Genomic DNA, 18,669 nt, shown 5'->3' with positions numbered 1-18,669 from the left:
GCCTAGTCAATCAAAATTTCTCCCTTATCAAAATATCCACCAGTGTCTTGTTTTCTCTATTTTAAGACATTCTATCTCCAAAAGCTCTTCATATTTACACCAAAATCTACAAATATCCATGAAATCAAAATATCTTCAAATATCCGTGATTATGTGTCGCTAAACGAATAACAAAGACATTGGAAGGCATTTGAAATGTCTCAAGCGAATAACACAAACATTTCGAAAAAAATTAAACGAATAACACAAATATTTGAGAACAATTCGAATGTTCTCAACCAATATGATGCAGGAAGATTTTCAGATGATATTAAGAATATCTAGTAAATCATCAAATTAAGTTATTTTAGTAGTTTCCCAATTTTTTAGTAGATAATTATTATTTTTAGCAATTTTATATTTTTAGGGAATTTTCTATGTTTTAGATTTGGTATTTTATTTATTTAGAAGTTGTTATTAGAATTTGATTAAGTTTACAAAACTAGTATCTTCCTTATTAGAAGTTGTTAATTAAAGTTTGTTTAAGTTTAGAAAACCCGTAAGACTATATAAAAGTGATTTGATAGTTGTTTAGTTCATCAAGTTTGATCAATAAAATTAAGTATTAAGTTTAATCTTTATTAGTTTTAGTTCTACAAGTCTTAAGACGGAAATCTAAAGACTTTTTCTGAGTGTTAAAAATTTTAGAAGAAGATCTCATTCTTTAGGTGTTTTCAAATGTCCTCATCTAATATCACATACATTGATGGACATCCACAAAATAGTGAAATACGAGTGAAAGGAAATCTTATCTCACCAAAAAATTGAGAATCTTTGAGTGACTTATTTTACTTCCTCCTCTCTTCTTGTATTCTCCTCCTCAAATTGCATCTCAAATCCAACATCCCACTTCCAACCCTAAATTTTCTCTTTCATTTTCCATAACCCCTACTCAGGTATTTCTCCCTCTCCCTCACTCTCTCTTTCTATCAGCTATCTTATTTACTTTCTCTCCCTCCAACTTTGTTACATTAGACTGGAATTTGGAAACCCTAGATAGATTTTTAAAAACCCTAATTATAATCTTGTTGGAGAAGGAGAGTGGAATCGTGGTAAATGAAAATATAGTGTGCCTGGCAATTCAATTATGACTTTTTTTTTCATTGGTTACAGCTTTAATTCTTAATAGTTGAAGTAGTTAGAATCTGATTATATTTGCTTAAACTTTTTGTCTTGTTCAATATTCTGGTATTACAATTGTTAGGTTAATATTTTCACCCAGAAGAAATTTGGGTATATTTGAAAATGTTGATTCTCTTAATTCTACAGTTGATTGTGTTTAAATTATTTTTTTTGGTTCAATTTGGTTGATGTTTAGTGAACATTATTATTTGCCCTTTCTAGATATGAATTCCAAGATCTCTATCAGATCAATGAAGGACTGAAATTTCTGTTCATGTTTTATCAATTCTTGTCCAAGAAGAGTGGAATTTCGATTCATAAGTTTCACACTAGTACAATACTCTTATTTATCTATTTCCAGCATCTCTTGATCCATTTTTTGAGGTTATTACTTAATGATGACCATTATTATATCGGTGACAATTGCTATGTACCAAATCTTTATGACTTCCCATCCCTCGCCTCTTTGTGTTTCTAAGACTGTTTTGTGGGGTCTTGTTAGTTGTTAGAGACATGGGGAGCGATGAGATGATTTTCCTAGTATTTCGGTGTCTTTCCGAGTGATCTGTTGGTATGATGTAAACTCTTGTGTCAACTGAAGTTTTAGGAACTGGTAAAATGAAAACAACTGGAGCACTCCACGTAAGACCCGTCTCAAGCGTACTCAACTTAAACTTTCTCGCTCTCAGGATTTGCAACCATGAATTTTTTTTTTTTTTTTATTGAAATGAAGGTACTTTTAGCACATTCCGGTGCATTCTACATACAAGTTCACAATTAAATTGTGAGATTGAGAATGAAAATGTGTAACCCCAGATTTTATATATTTATTTAGGTATTTGTTTGGAAAGAGAATGAAGGCTATTAAGGACTGGATTTCTTCTCAGTTAGCATCTTCAGTACTCTTGTCAAGACCAGTGTCAGGGAATGACAGCTTCTTCAATGAGGAACCTCTGGATGAAGAATATGAAGATCGAGGTACGATTTATCCTTTCCTCCCTTTTTGTTTAGTCGACACCTGTTTTTACTGTGGAGTTGTTTTGCTTTCCTTCTTTCTTGTTCGTATTTTGCCCAGAGTGTCATCTCCTACTGCTTAATTCGACCTATTCTGTGTATGTGGTTCTTCGCGGCTAACTCTTAGTGTCCGAGACTAGTATTAGATTGTTTGTTATTTGAGTAGTTAGACAGCAAAAAGTACTAAAAATGACTATCCATGATTCCATGTTATATAGAAATTGTAAGGTTGTCGGCTCTGATCAAATCTAGTGCTGATGTTGCTAGAACTTCAGACAAGGTCAATCACCATTTACTTTTGAAAAATGTCTATCGTTCTAATAGCAAATAAGCACAATTTTTTCATGTTTCCAAAGCTATGTTTTAATATACTTGACCTAGGACCTCCGATGTGGCTTTTGGAAGATACCATGTTAAAAATCACACTTTCCGAAAGCTCATACTCCACGAGAGATGGTTTATAGGTCTAACATGTTCAAATACAGAATCAATATACCTCATAGCTGTATTGGGTAATGAGCAGAAGTATATATTTGTGGCAAGAACAAGCAATTTATATGGTTGAATAGACAAACGGAGTTGCCATCAGAAAGACTAAAGCTGCTGGAATTTAAGATTGAGCTCACGTTGTTTGGTATTTTGTGACAAATTTCTTTCCATCTAACATAGTAACATTTCAGGTTCAACTCATGCAACCAGTTTGTCTGAACCCCCTGTTTCTGCTGATACCCTGCTTCAGACTTTTGCTGTCAATTCAGAAAATCGATCTCCTCCACAACGTGATCCAATTGACAATATTCATATATCTCAGTGTAATTTCGATGACAAGAGGTTGGATCCATTGGCTAAGATTGAAGCTCTACAAATCAAGCTATTGCGCCTTGTCCGTCGGCTTGGGCAGCCAGTGGATAACCTCTTGTTAGCACAGGTCTTGTATCGGTTACATCTAGCAACCGTGATACGAGTTGGGGAATCAGATTTAAAAAGATCTAGGCTTAGTAATGATAAATTAAGAGCAATAGCAGCAGAACAAGAGATAACTGGTCGACCTAACTTGGATTTCTCTTTGAGGATACTGGTCTTAGGGAAAACAGGAGTCGGAAAAAGTGCAACTATAAATTCTGTTTTTGACCAAATGAAGGCCACAACAGATGCATTCGAACCTGCCACGGATTGCATTGGAGAAGTTTCAGGGATTGTCCATGGCATTAAAATCACATTCATCGATACTCCTGGTCTTTTACCGCCTTCAACAAGTAATCTGCGAAGGAATAGGAAGATTCTACTCTCGGTGAAGAAGTTCATCAGAAGATCTCCTCCAGACATTGTTTTGTATTTTGAGCGCCTCGACCTTATCAACCTGGGGTACAGTGATTTCCCCCTTCTGAAGCTTATAACTGATACATTTGGATCTGCTATATGGTTTAACACTATTCTTGTTATGACCCATTCTTCGTCAGCTCCTACAGAAGAACCAAATGGGTATTCAGTCACATATGAGTCATTTGTGGCACAGTGCACAAATGTGGTTCAACATTACATACACCAGGCACTATCTGATTCGAAACTCGAAGTCCCTGTTCTGTTGGTGGAGAATCATCCTCAATGTAAAAAGAATAGATCAGGGGAGAAAGTTCTCCCAAATGGAGAGGTATGGAGGTCTCGTGTCTTGTTGTTGTGCATTTGTACAAAAGTGTTAGGTGATGCTAATATCCTCTTCAAATTTAGGGATGAATTTAAAATGGGACCGACAAGCAATACTCGTTTGCCTTCATTACCACATCTACTCTCTAATCTTTTAAAAGCACGACCTGAACCAAGTACGAGTGGGATGGATGGTGAGATTGATGAGATCTTAGAGACAGAAGAAGAAGATGAGTATGATCAGTTACCTCCAATTCGAATCTTGAGGAACTCTCAGTTTGAAAAGTTAACTAAGTCCCAGAAGAATGACTATCTTGACGAGTTGGATTATCGAGAGACCCTTTATCTCAAGAAGCAATTAAAAGCTGATCTTTGCAAACGAAAAGAAAGAATGCTTCAAAGAGATGATATAGTAGCAGGTGATGAGTACAGTGAGAACCAGGAAGCAACACCAGAAGCTGTTCAGTTACCAGATATCGCATTCCCACCAAGTTTTGACTCAGATTATCCTACACATAGATACCGTTGCCTTATAACTACTGATCAGTGGCTTTTTCGACCGGTTTTGGATCCCCAAGGTTGGGATCATGATGTTGGTTTTGATGGTATTAACTTGGACACAACTGTGGAAATACGAAGAAATCTCCATGCATCAATTACAGGTCAGTTGAACAAGGACAAGCAAGATTTCAATATGCAAACGGAATGTTCTACTACCTACACAGATTTAAATGGGTCTACTTCATCTGCAAGTCTTGATGTTCAAACCTCGGGCAAATATTTGGTTTGTACAGTCCGAGGAGACACAAAATTGAAGAACTTGAGATACAACACAACTGGTTGTGGAGTTTCAGTGACTTCGTTTGGAAATAGGTACCTTTTTGGTGCTAAGATTGAAGACTCCATTTTGATTGGGAAGAGAGTGAAGCTTGTCCTAAAGGGTGGTGGCATAAGAAGTCTTGATAAAGTGGCTTATGGTGGGAGCTTCGAAACAACGTTTAGAGGGAGAGACTACCCAGTAAGGAATGATAAGGTAAGCTTGGCTATGACAACACTCACTTTTGATAAAGAAATGGTCTTGGGTGGTACCGTAAATTCTGATTTTCGACTTGGTCGAAGTTCAAGAATGTCTGTTAGTGCAAATTTCAACAGCAGAAAAATGGGACAAATTTGTATTAAAACAAGTAGCTCTGAACATTTAGAAATCGGGTTGCTTGCAGTAGTTACAATCGTTAGAGCTCTTCTAAGAAGAAGGAACTCTAAAGATTTGGGGAATGAAGAAGATGAGGGAGAGTGAAAATTTTTTGATTCTTCTGATACAAGATGTAAACAGATGTGATTTCAAAGGCGGATTTGTTTGTTTGGTTAAAGCTTATTCGGGCGTGAAGGGGAAACAAGAAGTCTTATCTTTTCTCTTTCTACAGTTTTGGTCAGCTGCAAGCTCAAGTTCACGATGATGCCATCTATGATTAAGGTATATCCGGTAAATCCTCTATCAGAAGTAACATCGGAGCGGACTAAGATGTAAAATATGTGAGAAGTTATGCTTCTCTTGTAATAAATCCAAAGGTAGGAATTTGTTCATGAAAAGGAAAAACTCTTGTAGTGTCTTTTAGAGGTAGTAAGAAGAATTATATTCTGATTGGGAAAACATGATTCATATTATAACATATCTATCACTCTGTCTCTCTCATGTATATTTATATAGACAGATTTTAAGAGAAAGAGAGAGAGAGAGAGGGAGAGAAGCGAATGATGTAACGATTGATTTTAGAAATGTGTAGACGATTTTATGTTAGAGATCATTCTCCCAAGCAATCACAATGTGTTGGTTGTGTTTGTTATCGTCTAAGACTATCAGGTTTTGTTTTGCCTTTTTCGATCCAATTGTTTAAAAAATGAACTTCATATTCTTTCCTAGATTTTGAGGAGCAATGACCAATTGGATTTTATAACTCTCTCATGAGATCGTGGCTTTTAACTCAAAACCCAAAATCAACTCTAATACGTCACTCCTTAACAAAAAATAAATAAAAAATAAGACGATCAGATATCACGAGTGGGACAAAAAAAATCTAACTTCAGTCAATTTGGACCTCGAGTCAGATTTCATTTCTTACTTTTTTGTTGAAAGAAAGTGAAAATTGTTTTATTTAGTGTATATTCTATCATTGGATATATCTATGTATACAATTTAAAATCATGATGTAGGTATCGAATCTTCATTTTGCAAAAAAAGAAGAAGAAAGAATCCAAGGGCTAAATTTCAAGTCAGAATAAGAGAAGGACCATCTCAACTATATCTCAAAAGTGGGAGGGGCTATACCGCAAAAAGAGATTGTTATATACAGAAAGAAACCCTAGAAATCATCTCGCGCACTCTCATCTGGATATTTTCCCCCTTTCTCATCGAAACAAAAATTCAGTAAGTAATCGGGAGTTGACAATTATGTGAATCAAACCCGGTGTTTCGGGAGTGATTTCACAATTAAATTTCAGGTCAGTTCTCTCACAGATCTAATCTTATTCTTATTCCTTTCTCAAATTTATATCCATCTTCTCTTAAAGTTGGTTCATTTAGGGTTTTTTTTTTCATTTTATTTAGAGATTAATTTGGGTTAGGGTTTTTCCAGATCTACGTGAAATACGACTAGTTACTTGTTTGAGGGTTCCAGATTTGCTTATTTTTATCTGGTTAGAGGAGGATGTCGATTCTAGCTAAAGGGGATTTGATTGAAATCAGGGATGTTTGGTGTCATAACCTAGAAAGTGAATTCAATTTGATTCGAGAAATCGTTGATGACTACCCTTATGTAGCGATGGATACTGAATTCCCAGGAATTGTTCTTCGTCCAATTGGGAATTTCAAAACAAGTTCAGAATATCATTACCAAACCCTAAAAGCAAACGTTGATATGTTGAAGTTGATTCAATTAGGGCTAACTTTTTCAGATGAAGAAGGAAATTTGCCAACTTGTGGAACAGATAAATACTGTGTTTGGCAATTCAATTTCAGGGAATTCAATGTGATTGATGATGTATTTGCGAATGATTCGATAGAATTGTTGAGAGAAAGTGGTATTGATTTTGAGAAGAATAATGAAATGGGTATTGATGTTCATCAATTTGGTGAACTATTAATGTCATCTGGTATTGTATTGAATGAAAATGTTCATTGGGTAACTTTTCACAGTGGATATGATTTTGGGTATTTGTTGAAACTTCTGACTAGAAAGAGTTTACCAGATACTCAAGTTGGGTTTTTTAATTTGATCAAAATGTTTTTTCCAACCGTTTACGATATAAAACATTTGATGAAATTCTGTAATAGTCTTCATGGTGGTTTGAACAAGTTAGCTGAATTGCTTGAAGTTGAGAGAATTGGGATTTGTCATCAAGCTGGTTCAGATAGTTTATTGACTTCATGTACATTCAGAAGACTCAAAGAAGCTTATTTTGGTGGATCAACTGAAAAATATTCAGGTGTTTTGTATGGTTTGGGTGTTGAAAATGGTGAGTGATGATTGAATCTTCTCCTAATAAAAAGTAGAGTTTATGTGGATTGAAAATCATGAATGTTAAAACAAAAATTGATATATGAAAAGAAAAGTTGTCTTTTGATTTATGATGTGTTCTCTTGTTAGATTACCATCTTCTTTTTAGTTGTAGTTCACACTCTTCGGCTTAAAAGATCTTTTGCTTATTTATAACCTCTCTCTCTCTCTCAAGATGTTGGAAGTGAAGAAAACTTTCGTAATAACTTTCGGGTGGAAACAAAATTTTATTGTGATCTTTTGTTTCCACCAAACACTACCGACCCTTACGTTTCTTCAAATTCTTCTTCCTCCATCTTCTCCTCTTACTACCACCGTCAATTTAGGTGACACCTTCATCTTCAAACACTTCCACCACCAATTCTGGCCATTCTCATCTCTCCCTCCCTTCCCTTGGAGTGCAATCCCTTTCTTTCCGCCTTTGCCATTTCCTTTCTTTCCAAATCTTCAATTAAACAATAGGCGGACTACATCAATCTCACCAAATCTTATTCTTTGAGCTAACTAAACAATACTAGTATTATGATCACCGGAGTACACATTACAAAATTGCAATGTAACTGCATTCCTTTACTGCGCGCAGAACATGCGAATAAGCATTTATACTTAATGAACAAAAACAAGGAGGATCCACACGAAAAAGACTATGCCCGCTTCTATGAGCCCTCACAACATATTTCGATTAGTGTCGTTTTCTATTGGCTCCATACAATTTCTTAGCACATACACAATGTACAAATCTGAAAAATCAAGAAATTGGGCTGAAGACCAAACCGAAGAGTCCCGCACAGGAAAAGGATGAAAAAAAGTGTATGTTTATGTGATCAAATGATTTTGTAATTCTTGCATCATTATAAAATCCTTTTATTCATTATGAAAGTTGAGAGCCTTGAAGTTATTTCTTTAACATGCCAATATATATGAAACTTAGCTTTCTTTATAATTTATTTTGGATTACCATATCAATTTGAGACTGAGAAGTTAAAAAATGGATGAGACTGCAAAGTTCAAAATCGCCTTACTATGTTCGCCAATTGACGACGGTTTCTTTTCTTCTTTGTGACAAGAGTGAATCCATCAACATCGACGATCTTCAGTTGTTGGTGAGAACCCACTTCTGTACTTCCATTGCCAGGAACATCTTTCACAGTTGTACTCACCGCTTCACTTTGTTCTGACGAACTTTCTGAAACTTCAATTTTCCTCTCATTTGATGAATCTAAACCTGCATTTTGCTGGGTTGAGTTTAGATTGAAGTCAAGCTTTGACTTTCTTGAATTGTCACTATTGATTGTCACTGTGTTGTTTTCCACTTCAATTTCATTTTCATGCAGAACTTCCTTACTTTCAGGGACGAACGTTGGTGCATGTGGATTCAAAATTCTTCGAGAACCAGACGAGGTTTTACCCATGTTGTGGTTTTGACAGTTGACGCACCCATGTTTGATTCGAAAACTATAGCCAGTTCTATAATATAAAGGTGCTCTATAATCCATGGTGAATCTGGTAACTATCGATGGATCATGAAGAAATTCTACCTGCTGAGGAAAGTTGTTTGACTTAGAATCATAGGAACCGGCTAGTCCAGCTGATATGAAAGGACATATCGCCGAAGGAACTGGTCCTGGTTTGAAAGGCTTGGCAGCAACAGAAAGGTTACTACTTTTTCCTTCATTTTTGTTAAGGAATACTGGACTTTCTTGTTGTACAGAAGAAGTCTTATCTTCTTCATTTTTGTTCTCATTAATTTCTATCTGTTCCTCCTCTTTATCCTTAAACGTCTCTGTTGGAGTTTTGCATAGATGAGTGTCTTTAACTCCATTTTCCAGTTTTTCTAATGCAGGCTGTAAGGCTATACCAGGGGTTGATACAGCCACTTCTTTATATGACAAGGACTTCAATGCTATTAAACTGCGAGTAGGTGATGCCGAGGAAGCTTCATTAACTGTAATAGTCTTAAGTTTAGTCGCATCTTCATATCTTCGAGTCTTTTGATGCTCTGTAATAACAGCGACGTTAGCTGAGCGATTTTTATTTCGAGTTGATGTCCTTTTGCGGTTGATATCCTCAGAGGATTTAAAGCTATTCATATTCAGTTTTGCAGGAGCTGGTCGTCTTCTATCAAACGTTTTACCTCGAATTTTTCCATGTCGCCCTTTTGAGTTAGCCTTCTGCCATCCTTCTCCGTCAGATTGTTCGGGAGTTACTTCTTTTGAAGCTGTTTGCTCGTAAGAACCTATATCATCGTTCTCTTTCAGATTTCCTCTGTCAGCTATGCATGATTTTTCTTCCTCTATGTCATCGGAGTATGTTGAACTTTTACCACTCTGAATATTCTCGAGGATTTGATCATGTTGTACTTGGTGGGATTTATCACAGATCTGCAACAACTAAAATATCATGGAGAAATCCTGTTAATCAAAAGTTCAAAGCATGGAGATTCACTTCTTTACTATATGTTACCGAAGTCTTTTCGGTTTTGAGTAGAGTTAACTCCATTTGGTAGACTTTCAACTGAATACAAGTTTTAGTGTGTAGTTTATTTAGACAATCATGAAGCAAGAAAATCTAAAGATCGATGTAGCTACCTTTGGACCTTGTTTTTTCCGCATATAATTTGATTTCGTATCTTGATCTGGATTTATGTAATCAAGTAGATCTGATACACTGCGAGGCGTCCGATGGACCATAGAAAACAATAAGAGAGTTCGTATTAAGATGAATACCCATATAATAGTATAATAATGATACATTCGCTATACATGAATAAATATGATATACCCATATAATATACGAAATTTTCTGAATGTGTTTTATGATTTTCAATTCACAAATCTTGCACGTAATTGCAGAAGTGAGAGCAAAAGAGGGCAAGTGTTCAGAACTAATATCAATACCTAAGGTGACCTTTGCTTCCAATGGAAGCATCTATTGACGGGATCCCATCGCGGTTTGCCTTTTGCTGCTCTGAAGCTTGAGATTCAAAATATTCGAGCCATACTGCTGCATCCTGTATGTAAATATGATATCAATGTTAAAGCCAGGTAATCATGTTTCTTTCTTTGTTGAAAAATGACAACATAGTTACAACCTCATGCATTTCCGAATCAAATGGTTATTAGCAATTTTTTTGAGTAGGGTGTCACCAAGGGAATATCACCTGAGTTCGAAGATCTTCTGTTCCAAGGTTGTCCTGAAGTATCCGTACTGTAGTCTGTTCATGTTGCACACTTAGGGAATATGCTTCTATCATTGAAAATGCTACTGCTATAGCATGATAGCTTGCCGCAGTCTGTCAAATGAAAGTAAGATTTAATACTTCAAGGAAAAATGTTAGTGTACATGCAGGTCTGTATCTACACTTGTACAGACCTCTCACATGAAAAATCCGCCCTTCGGCAACTGGCCTGTATTTAGGCTGTTGGTACCCGTATATATATATATATATATATATATATATATATATATAGAGAGAGAGAGAGAGAGAGAGAGAGAGAGAGAGAGAAGACTTCAAAAAAATATAGATAGAGAAGCGGGGGGAGAGAGAGAGAGACACCTGTATGTGGTCAGCTCCTAGCAGTCTTTGGTTACACTTAAGGGCCTCATGCAAGTATCTAAGAGCAATATTAACATTTCCCATGCCTTCCTCCATCATAGCCACATTTATGTACATCGAAGCAGTGTTCGGGTGGGATAAACCACATGTAAAATGAAGAAGGTATAAAGCTCGGTTTACATACCTGTCGATCAGTCCATTTCGGATGAGAGAGGGAAAAATAAATCAATTCTAAACCTCCCATCAAAATGCCAAAATATCTAAGTTAACCGTAATCATAAAAAATGAAGCTCCAACAAGAAAAAGGCGGACGAGTTGTATCTTGACCAAGTAAAAAGATTAGAGACCTCGTACAGTTTTACTTACTTCAAGGCCAACTCCATGTGCTGACAGCGATAATAAAACACAGAGAGATCCCCATAGCTTTTCATTGTATCAGGATGGTCTAGGCCAAGCTCTCTCTCGTTAATATCTAGAGCTTTCTGCTCATATATAATTGCCTGTGGAGATAAGATTAAGATAATTAATAAGCCATCAATATGTTCCACGCTGAGTAAGAGTGTCGTGCATCTTAAATCATGACGCTCATACTTGAACAATGTAAATCGGGAATGTGGAAGTAATAAGAAGCATATGTTCAAATATTACGGCCTAGGAACGAAAAATGCTAACATGTCCCAAAAATGAAATATGTTATATCGGATTTGATCCAGTTATGCTCATAATAATAGGGGTTTGTTCGCTGCCATATAGACGCTGGTCCATAAAAGAAAAAACTATGTTGAACTGGTCCTCTTCTTCTACTATCTTATGACGACTAACACACCATTTATTAAAACACAAAGAAGAGCAGAACTACCACTTGGAACTAGACAATTTTGATGACTAATTGACTCCGAAAGATTCTCTTACCTGATCAAAATCTCCTGTATGGTAAAGAACTACTGCTAGAAGACTGTATGCACCTGCTGTTGTTCGATGATAGGGACCACAAACTGCTAAGATTTTTGACAGTGCCTTCAAATCAACACAATAGAGAGAAAATCAGGTTTATGAAAGTGACTATATGAATATATGAATCCAAAGCTTTTATTTTTCACACTTTGGTTCCATAGGTGATAGCATCGTTAGGCCTTCCTTTATCCAATGCAGTTTTGCACAACTGCGATAGCCTTCTTCCATCTTCGGATGAGAATGAAACATGCTGCAAAAATCAAGTACAGATGTTACGATTAAGTTCAAAATCTTACCCTGAGTGAACTACACAACAAGATTCAAGGACGAACAAAGAGACAAGTCCTACTTTACAGACAGGGATGATGCTGATAACATGAGATTCTTTAAAAGGATTTGGAGTGTCCATGTTGTAATCTCTTGGAGCCAATTCCACTCCGACCTGGATATACAGAGATCTTGAGACACTTGAACTGAAGTAAAGCATCAAAAGTGAAAGATAGTTGTTTCAAAGATGGCACCTTGTGGCAAAGTTCTCGAAGAATTGAATACTTCCTCAAGTACTGAAACTCATCTTTTATTCTCCAACCAAATTTTTGGGCAACAAAGATATCTAACCACCTTGTTTTGAGAATGCTATCATCGGTTTCTTCCTTGCCAAGTAAGAAATTCAAAGATGTTGCTATTGCTGCAGATAAGTATGATTTGTTCTCAACATGAGAAATAACAGCTCTAAGAATGTGTTTGAAAGCTCGAGTAACCATCTCATGAATACAGAGTGATTGTATATGAGGGAGCTTCTCTGCAAGTTCAACCTGTTTTATACAACTAGATCAAAACACGATACACTAATGTATTTAAGCACGTGCAACTCTTCATAACCCATTCTAAGTTGCTCCCTTTTAGCGATTGTAAATATTAAGAGATTAGAACGGGTATATGTAGAGAGAGAAAGAGAGAGAGAGTGTTCTCACCACACGTCCCAGTGAACGCATTTGTAGTCCCCTCTTATGCATACAGTCGGTTAGTGTGCGTCCATCAACTGGAGAAAGTTCCAGTGAAGCAAAATCTGCCACCTACAGGCTCATTATTTCAGAGGCTAAAGATGTATTGGGTATCTAATAATAACCGACGATCATATAGAATCGTAAATTACCAGCTTCGGCAGAGCAACTTGGTTATAATATTTTTCTGCCATCTGCATAAGCTCATCAAGTGACTGACCATAAACAGAATTGAACAACTTTTGTTAGAAAGTGTTGTGGCAGAAAACCACCATAGCTCAAACACATATTCGACATTGAGATATAAAAATCTTCAATAGCAGAACATAAAACGTCAGAGCTGAGCTATAAAGAAAAAGTTTAAGAAAAACATGTCAGAGACCTCTGGCTGAAGACCTGTTCTGGTTTCTTTTAAACGTAATAAGACCACCTCATGGCCCAAACTCTCTAATTCGGCCATACTGCTGGGCTCCTCCTTTTTAAGTTGCCATGAATCTGTTGGGTCTGCAACATCGATATTGGCAACCCTAAAACCTTCTTCCTTTTCAGCTTTACAACTTATATTGCTCACATTTTTTTCTATCTTAGGCTTCAACGATTTGAAGTGCTCCCCGAGACCTTTAACATCAAGTTCAACCTTTTCTGCTGTGTTGACTTTCGAACTGCTTAATTCTGGAGTTTTCTGTTCTCTTAGATGTTGTAGCCAACAAGCACCAAGTTCCCATCTGATAAAGCTCTCTGGAGCAGTAGCCTTCTCCTCTGACTTAGTCAAGCTATCTGCAACTATTTTGCGGACTAAGCTCCTAGCCGTCTCCAGGCCATCTGGGCTGTTAAGAGAAGACCGGTTTTCTACAGACGATTCTTTGTTGCTATGGAGCACGACTCTTAAGCTGAAAGTAAAATTAACACCAATAAGAGAGAGGTGTATGCTGAAGCTGCTGCACAAAAAGGAATAAGAAAGAAATGCATGGGATGAGTACGGTCGGGGGGGAACCACTAGTAAGTTAAACCCAGGGTAACCAACCTACTACTGGTCCCCTAAGCAGGGGACTAACTGCTTTCAATCTTTTTTGGGTTTATACTAATTAGCAGGGGTAAGTCAATCCAATTAGAGTAAGCTAAAATGCTAAATAAACTCCCCCTCCATAGAAATTCATCGAGCAGTGGGTACTTCAGCTGTATAAGATCGTCGATTTACACAAGACAAGGTTTTGAATTTTTTTGATACAATAAGATTATCTCGTACCTAACTCATATGCTAACTTAGAAGCTGTTCTATTTGAGTACATATACATGATCTTGTTTACCTATTAACATTCAGCGCATTAGCACCTGCATTGGGTTGCTCATCAATTTTAATATCTTGTAATGTGCAATTTTTCTTCTTTATGTCACCGACAACTTTTACAGTTGCAACATATCCACAATGTCTAACCACAACAACTCCAAGAGTAGAAATATCCTGCAATATATGAAGTTCTTATTTTTTTTCACTTGTACTTGATAAGTATAAATAAAGTTGGAAAGAATTTCCGATGAGGCTATTGTCAAGAAAGAGTATAAAGCCTTACATGTGCAGCAGTATTCTCATCTGATGTTAACCCTTTAAGCAAATTTCTTTGATTAACCTCCTTAATGGACACGTTTTGTTTTTGGACAGCGTCGACTTTTTCATAAAACTTAGGGCTCGAACCCTCTGAATCTGCTTTTATTACAATATGCAAATCTCCTATTTGATCTTCATGCAGGATCGAACCAGTAGGTTGGTGTAATTTGTGGTCTTTCGAGCTAAAATATGAATCAACAATTTGGTTAATTGCTGAAACAGCTTTAAAGATTGACACATCAACGAGTAAGCTATGAAGTAAAAAGCCCTTCCTGTCTCGAACCACTCTCTCATCCTCAGTTTTACACGGTAGACTTGCTAATACTGAAAACTCCATGGCCCATGGTCTATGATCAAATTCACCGTTTCTTCCTTGACCACCACCATTGCCACCCCACGTTTCATCTTCTGTTGGAAGAGAATGAAACTTAAATGGAGACTCAGCATACATTGGAGGGACGAGCCAGGTATTTGCACGAAACCCATACGGTAGATTAACGAACTGAAAAGTAAGAATACATGAGTTTAAGACGAAAACTGCAAGTGGAAAAAATTACGTAGAAGCTTTAAAATTACCTTATTGTGTTCTATAAAGGCTTTCATTAAGGACTCGTAGGCCTGCAATAACCATAACAATTCTTATATTAACAATCTTCAATCATGGCTGCCTGAAAACCAAAATGGGTATGATGATTATTGGATCATGCATCAATCTGGTGTTGCATACTCTATATATGGATATCACAGTATCTCTAGCTTAGAACATAGAAGAAAATGAAGATCAGATCAACAATGTTTGTATTTGAAGATAATTTTATTTTAAGTAAGATCTAATTTCTTGTGTTTAACTGGACTATGAAGGTTTAGTAAGCTGAAGAAGGATGTTAAAACTTAAAACCCATAAATTGTAGAAAAATGCTTGAAACTTTTATCTACGTAATTCTTATGTTTTAGGTTTGTCACTCGATTGTATTCATGAGCATATTGAAGCACCACCTTGCTCCCATCAATGTCTGGTGGTCATTCTTCACAGAGAGAGTATACACAACAACAAACTGCAATTATTAATTTATTATGGCCTAATCTATCATGCATAAAATGAGCATTTAGAATAGAAATTGGAAGTCGGTCGGAAAAAATAGAAATTGAAAGTACCCACATTTGCAAATGCGCGGCTGAGCTGTTGCAGTAGATCCACTAAGGAATGACATGTGACAGATTGCTTCCCCGGACTATAAAATCCTCTAACAGATGCAATTACATCGATTAACTTTCCATTACATATCTTAATCTGTACATTTGCAACCATTTTCCAATTAAAAACGGGAACAAAGATGACTATTCTTGAAATATTAATACGTAAGTGCATAGCCAATTAGCCACTGCAACGAAAACAAGTAACTTGTCCATTACTAGTCCCTATCTTTTGATCAAAGCATCCCCACATACTGATGTAATACCCGTCTCGATACCAACTAAATTGTCCTTATTTTAGGCATCACACAAGACCACTACAAGCTTCTCAAAATAACCAATCTAGGCACCAACCCACCCAAAACACCTACTCCATATGTAAAACAAGGTGTTTTATTGTTACCGCGGTGTGGAAGGTCTTCGTAAGGAATGTAGGACTATGTGCATCTCGCACAAAACTTCTCTTCAAGATCACATAGTTTCCTTAGAATTTCCTATTTCTTCTACATCCTCGTCTGATTTTTACGTACATATAGAAGTGTCTAAACTTTAAAGTTACCGTGACTTCGTCATGATTCACATTCACTTGGATCCACAAAAATATGATATAAAGGACAATTTTTTTTTACTATGGCATTTTCATCATTTAAATCATGCTAGACCTTCCTGGTATAAATAGAGTTATTTTCTTCCCCGCTTCCATCTCTAATAAATGTTAAGTTTGTGGTCATCCAACTCAAAACCAATTAGCAATGAGTTGAGATGACTTGGATACATTATACTCTAGAATGCCCATTCCCAATATGGGACTATTCTCACAATTACAAAAATCAAACATACAAACAAAGTAATCAATGAAACAAAGATTATAAAATGAATGAGATGACCTTTAATCCAAAATAATCACCCTCACTTTTCTCTTCATCATCCTCACTTGCATCTGATCTCTTAATATCTACATAAAAACAGATAGAAAAGAGAGTTTTAACAAAAAAAAAACCCTAGATTTTGATTGAAAGCATAAGAATAAGAAGATAAAAAAGAGAAAAACTTACAGAGAATAGGAGGAGTGAGATGAGAAAAAGAGAAGAAATCATAAAATTGAGAGAGTTCAGGAGTTGGTTGAATTGAATCCATCTTGAATCTTCTTCTCTCATTCTCTGAGACTGAAGATATATATAATGTTGATTGATCATCAGATTGATGAAATCTTCTGCCATTAGAATCAGAACCAAGTAACGATCTTGAAGATCGAGAATCTTCTTCTTCTTCTTCACCATTTCTTCTTCTTCTTCTTCCATGATTTTGTTTTCTACCGAAACAGGTGGTACAGGCAACGATATCGAGTAACCTTCTCACTTGATCCACTGCTTCCTTCTCTTCCTTGTATTCCTCTGGTTCACAGTCAGTGGTATTTTCGTAATTAAATATCTCATTTCGTCTCAAATATATATACTCTTGCTATAGCGGCCTATCAAATAGAGCGGGTTGACCCTAACCCTACCTAGTTTGGGTTGACTAAGTGAAACTGTGAAATAATAGGGACTAGAATAGAAATAAGAAAAAAAAAAGACAAAAAGATATTAATAAAAAAATGTAATTTTTTTGGTATGGACATTTTATTGTTAAGTTATTGTTGTATATTATCAAAATAAAACAATAGAATGTTGCAACAAAAAAAACATAATGGAAAAAATAGACCATGGCGATTGTCGTAAATGCTTTTATTGCTCTTTTCCATTTTTATCGAATAATAAATTTATAAGAATTAGTAAACAATTTTGATGGAAATAATGATAGAGCACATTAATGAAAAATATGTACTACATAACCGATGTTATTAATACTGTCTACTTTACTACTTCTAGTCCCAACAATTAAAAATCAAAGCAAAAAATTTTCTTTTATTGACATATCGATGTTTTTCTTTTATTGATATATATATCGAGGTGGAATTAAGATTGTGAGTGGGTGGTATCAATAGTATTTTCGAATATATAATGAATGAATGTACCTTCAACCATCCTTAGAAGACATGGCTTTAGAGAAACAACTTCAACAATGTCACTTAGTTTTCTTCCTTGAACCTACACAACAAAAGATCTAAATTACTATACTAAATCAACAAAGCCCTAAACACAATCAATGGAATTGATTAATAATCTTAAACAAGAACTTATTAATTAAAATCTTTTATTTAATACCTCATGAAACAAAGAATAGTTGGTAAGATGGCAGGTTTTCACATTGACATCCAATAGCTTTCTCACATCAATAATCTTATCAGTTGAAATCCCCTTCAAATTATACATATAAACCCACAAAATTAAATTACATAAAAATAAATTGTATCAAATATTTTAGGGATTTTAATTAGAAATATGATAAAAATGATAATATACCTTGAGTATGATTTGGGAATCATATGGTATTACAACAACTATGTCAAGAACACTAGGAATAATTTCTAGAGAGAGAAAGAAAAAATTAGAAACCCTTTTAAGTAAAATATAACAAGAAATTGCAGGAATAAAATAAAATAATGCCCACTTTTCTCTTGCTTTTTCTTCTTCTTGTTCTCTCCTTTAGCTTTTGTATTTCTTCCACATTTTTGAGCCATTTTAGTTTGTTAAACCTTAAAGAGGGAGAGAGAGAGAAAGAAGAGAGTAACACAATGAGAAGGTTATTTGAGTGAGAGTATTTAAGAGAGAGAGAAACACAATGAGAAGGTTATTTGAGGGCCAGTGAGAGTATTTAAGAGAGAGAGAGAGAGTGAAGAGAATCTCACTTCATCTCTCTTAACAAATGATGGTACGTTTAAAGATGAATGTAGACAAAGAGTCAAAGAGTAGGTGAGTAAGTTACTAACCATTTGAAACTCTTTCTTTTATTGTGGAGAACTTATTTCTCACGTGTTTTAAATCTTGTAATTTTCTAGTGTTAATTAGTGGGACTCTCTATGTGATTTAAGTCATACATTAT

The 18,669-nt window shown here is 35.7% G+C and overlaps 3 protein-coding genes and 1 long non-coding RNA gene across 5 annotated transcripts; 3 read left to right on the top strand and 1 right to left on the bottom strand.

The window, feature by feature from the left end:
- The first annotated feature begins 580 nt into the window (after positions 1–580).
- On the top strand, positions 581–5,470 carry TOC90 (Avirulence induced gene (AIG1) family protein). 2 transcript variants are annotated; one of them, XM_086644159.1, is made up of 3 exons: positions 581–935; positions 1,997–2,139; positions 2,856–5,470. In XM_086644159.1, exons 2-3 carry the CDS (start codon positions 2,016–2,018, stop codon positions 5,114–5,116), a joined length of 2,385 nt encoding a protein of 794 aa, XP_086500285.1. In that variant the 5' UTR covers positions 581–935; positions 1,997–2,015; the 3' UTR covers positions 5,117–5,470. The 2 variants fall into 2 exon arrangements, with proteins under 2 accessions (XP_086500285.1, XP_086500286.1); XM_086644160.1 differs by having other exon boundaries at positions 798–1,803.
- A 504-nt stretch (positions 5,471–5,974) lies between these two features.
- Positions 5,975–7,444, top strand: LOC147539902 (putative CCR4-associated factor 1 homolog 7). The gene is made up of 2 exons (XM_086644161.1): positions 5,975–6,318; positions 6,453–7,444. Exon 2 carries the CDS (start codon positions 6,525–6,527, stop codon positions 7,338–7,340), a length of 816 nt encoding a protein of 271 aa, XP_086500287.1. The 5' UTR covers positions 5,975–6,318; positions 6,453–6,524; the 3' UTR covers positions 7,341–7,444.
- Positions 7,445–8,205: 761 nt separating this feature from the next.
- LOC147539900 (protein REDUCED CHLOROPLAST COVERAGE 3-like) lies at positions 8,206–18,545 on the bottom strand. Its single transcript, XM_086644158.1, has 23 exons — positions 18,238–18,545; positions 18,090–18,154; positions 17,892–17,984; positions 17,702–17,774; positions 16,743–17,081; positions 16,575–16,642; positions 15,653–15,784; positions 15,070–15,111; positions 14,459–14,995; positions 14,195–14,349; positions 13,270–13,777; positions 13,040–13,102; positions 12,858–12,959; positions 12,405–12,698; positions 12,233–12,325; positions 12,032–12,133; positions 11,842–11,946; positions 11,296–11,429; positions 10,930–11,113; positions 10,534–10,665; positions 10,271–10,383; positions 9,962–10,040; positions 8,206–9,763 (listed from the first exon to the last, which is right to left on the bottom strand). Exons 1-23 carry the CDS (start codon positions 18,305–18,307, stop codon positions 8,381–8,383), a joined length of 4,866 nt encoding a protein of 1,621 aa, XP_086500284.1. The 5' UTR covers positions 18,308–18,545; the 3' UTR covers positions 8,206–8,380.
- LOC147539901 (uncharacterized) lies at positions 8,708–11,594 on the top strand. The gene is made up of 2 exons (XR_015226166.1): positions 8,708–9,601; positions 10,226–11,594. It is a non-coding gene; the product is annotated as an uncharacterized LOC147539901 (long non-coding RNA).
- Positions 18,546–18,669: the final 124 nt, after the last annotated feature.

This window comes from Eschscholzia californica, unplaced genomic scaffold, assembly GCF_041429995.1.
Source record: "Eschscholzia californica isolate CP2 unplaced genomic scaffold, dmEscCali1.0.p SCAF_5, whole genome shotgun sequence".
Lineage (NCBI taxonomy): Eukaryota > Viridiplantae > Streptophyta > Magnoliopsida > Ranunculales > Papaveraceae > Eschscholzia > Eschscholzia californica.
The sequence above is the reverse complement of the archived record's forward strand: the minus strand, read 5'-3'. Positions and strand labels throughout refer to the sequence as shown.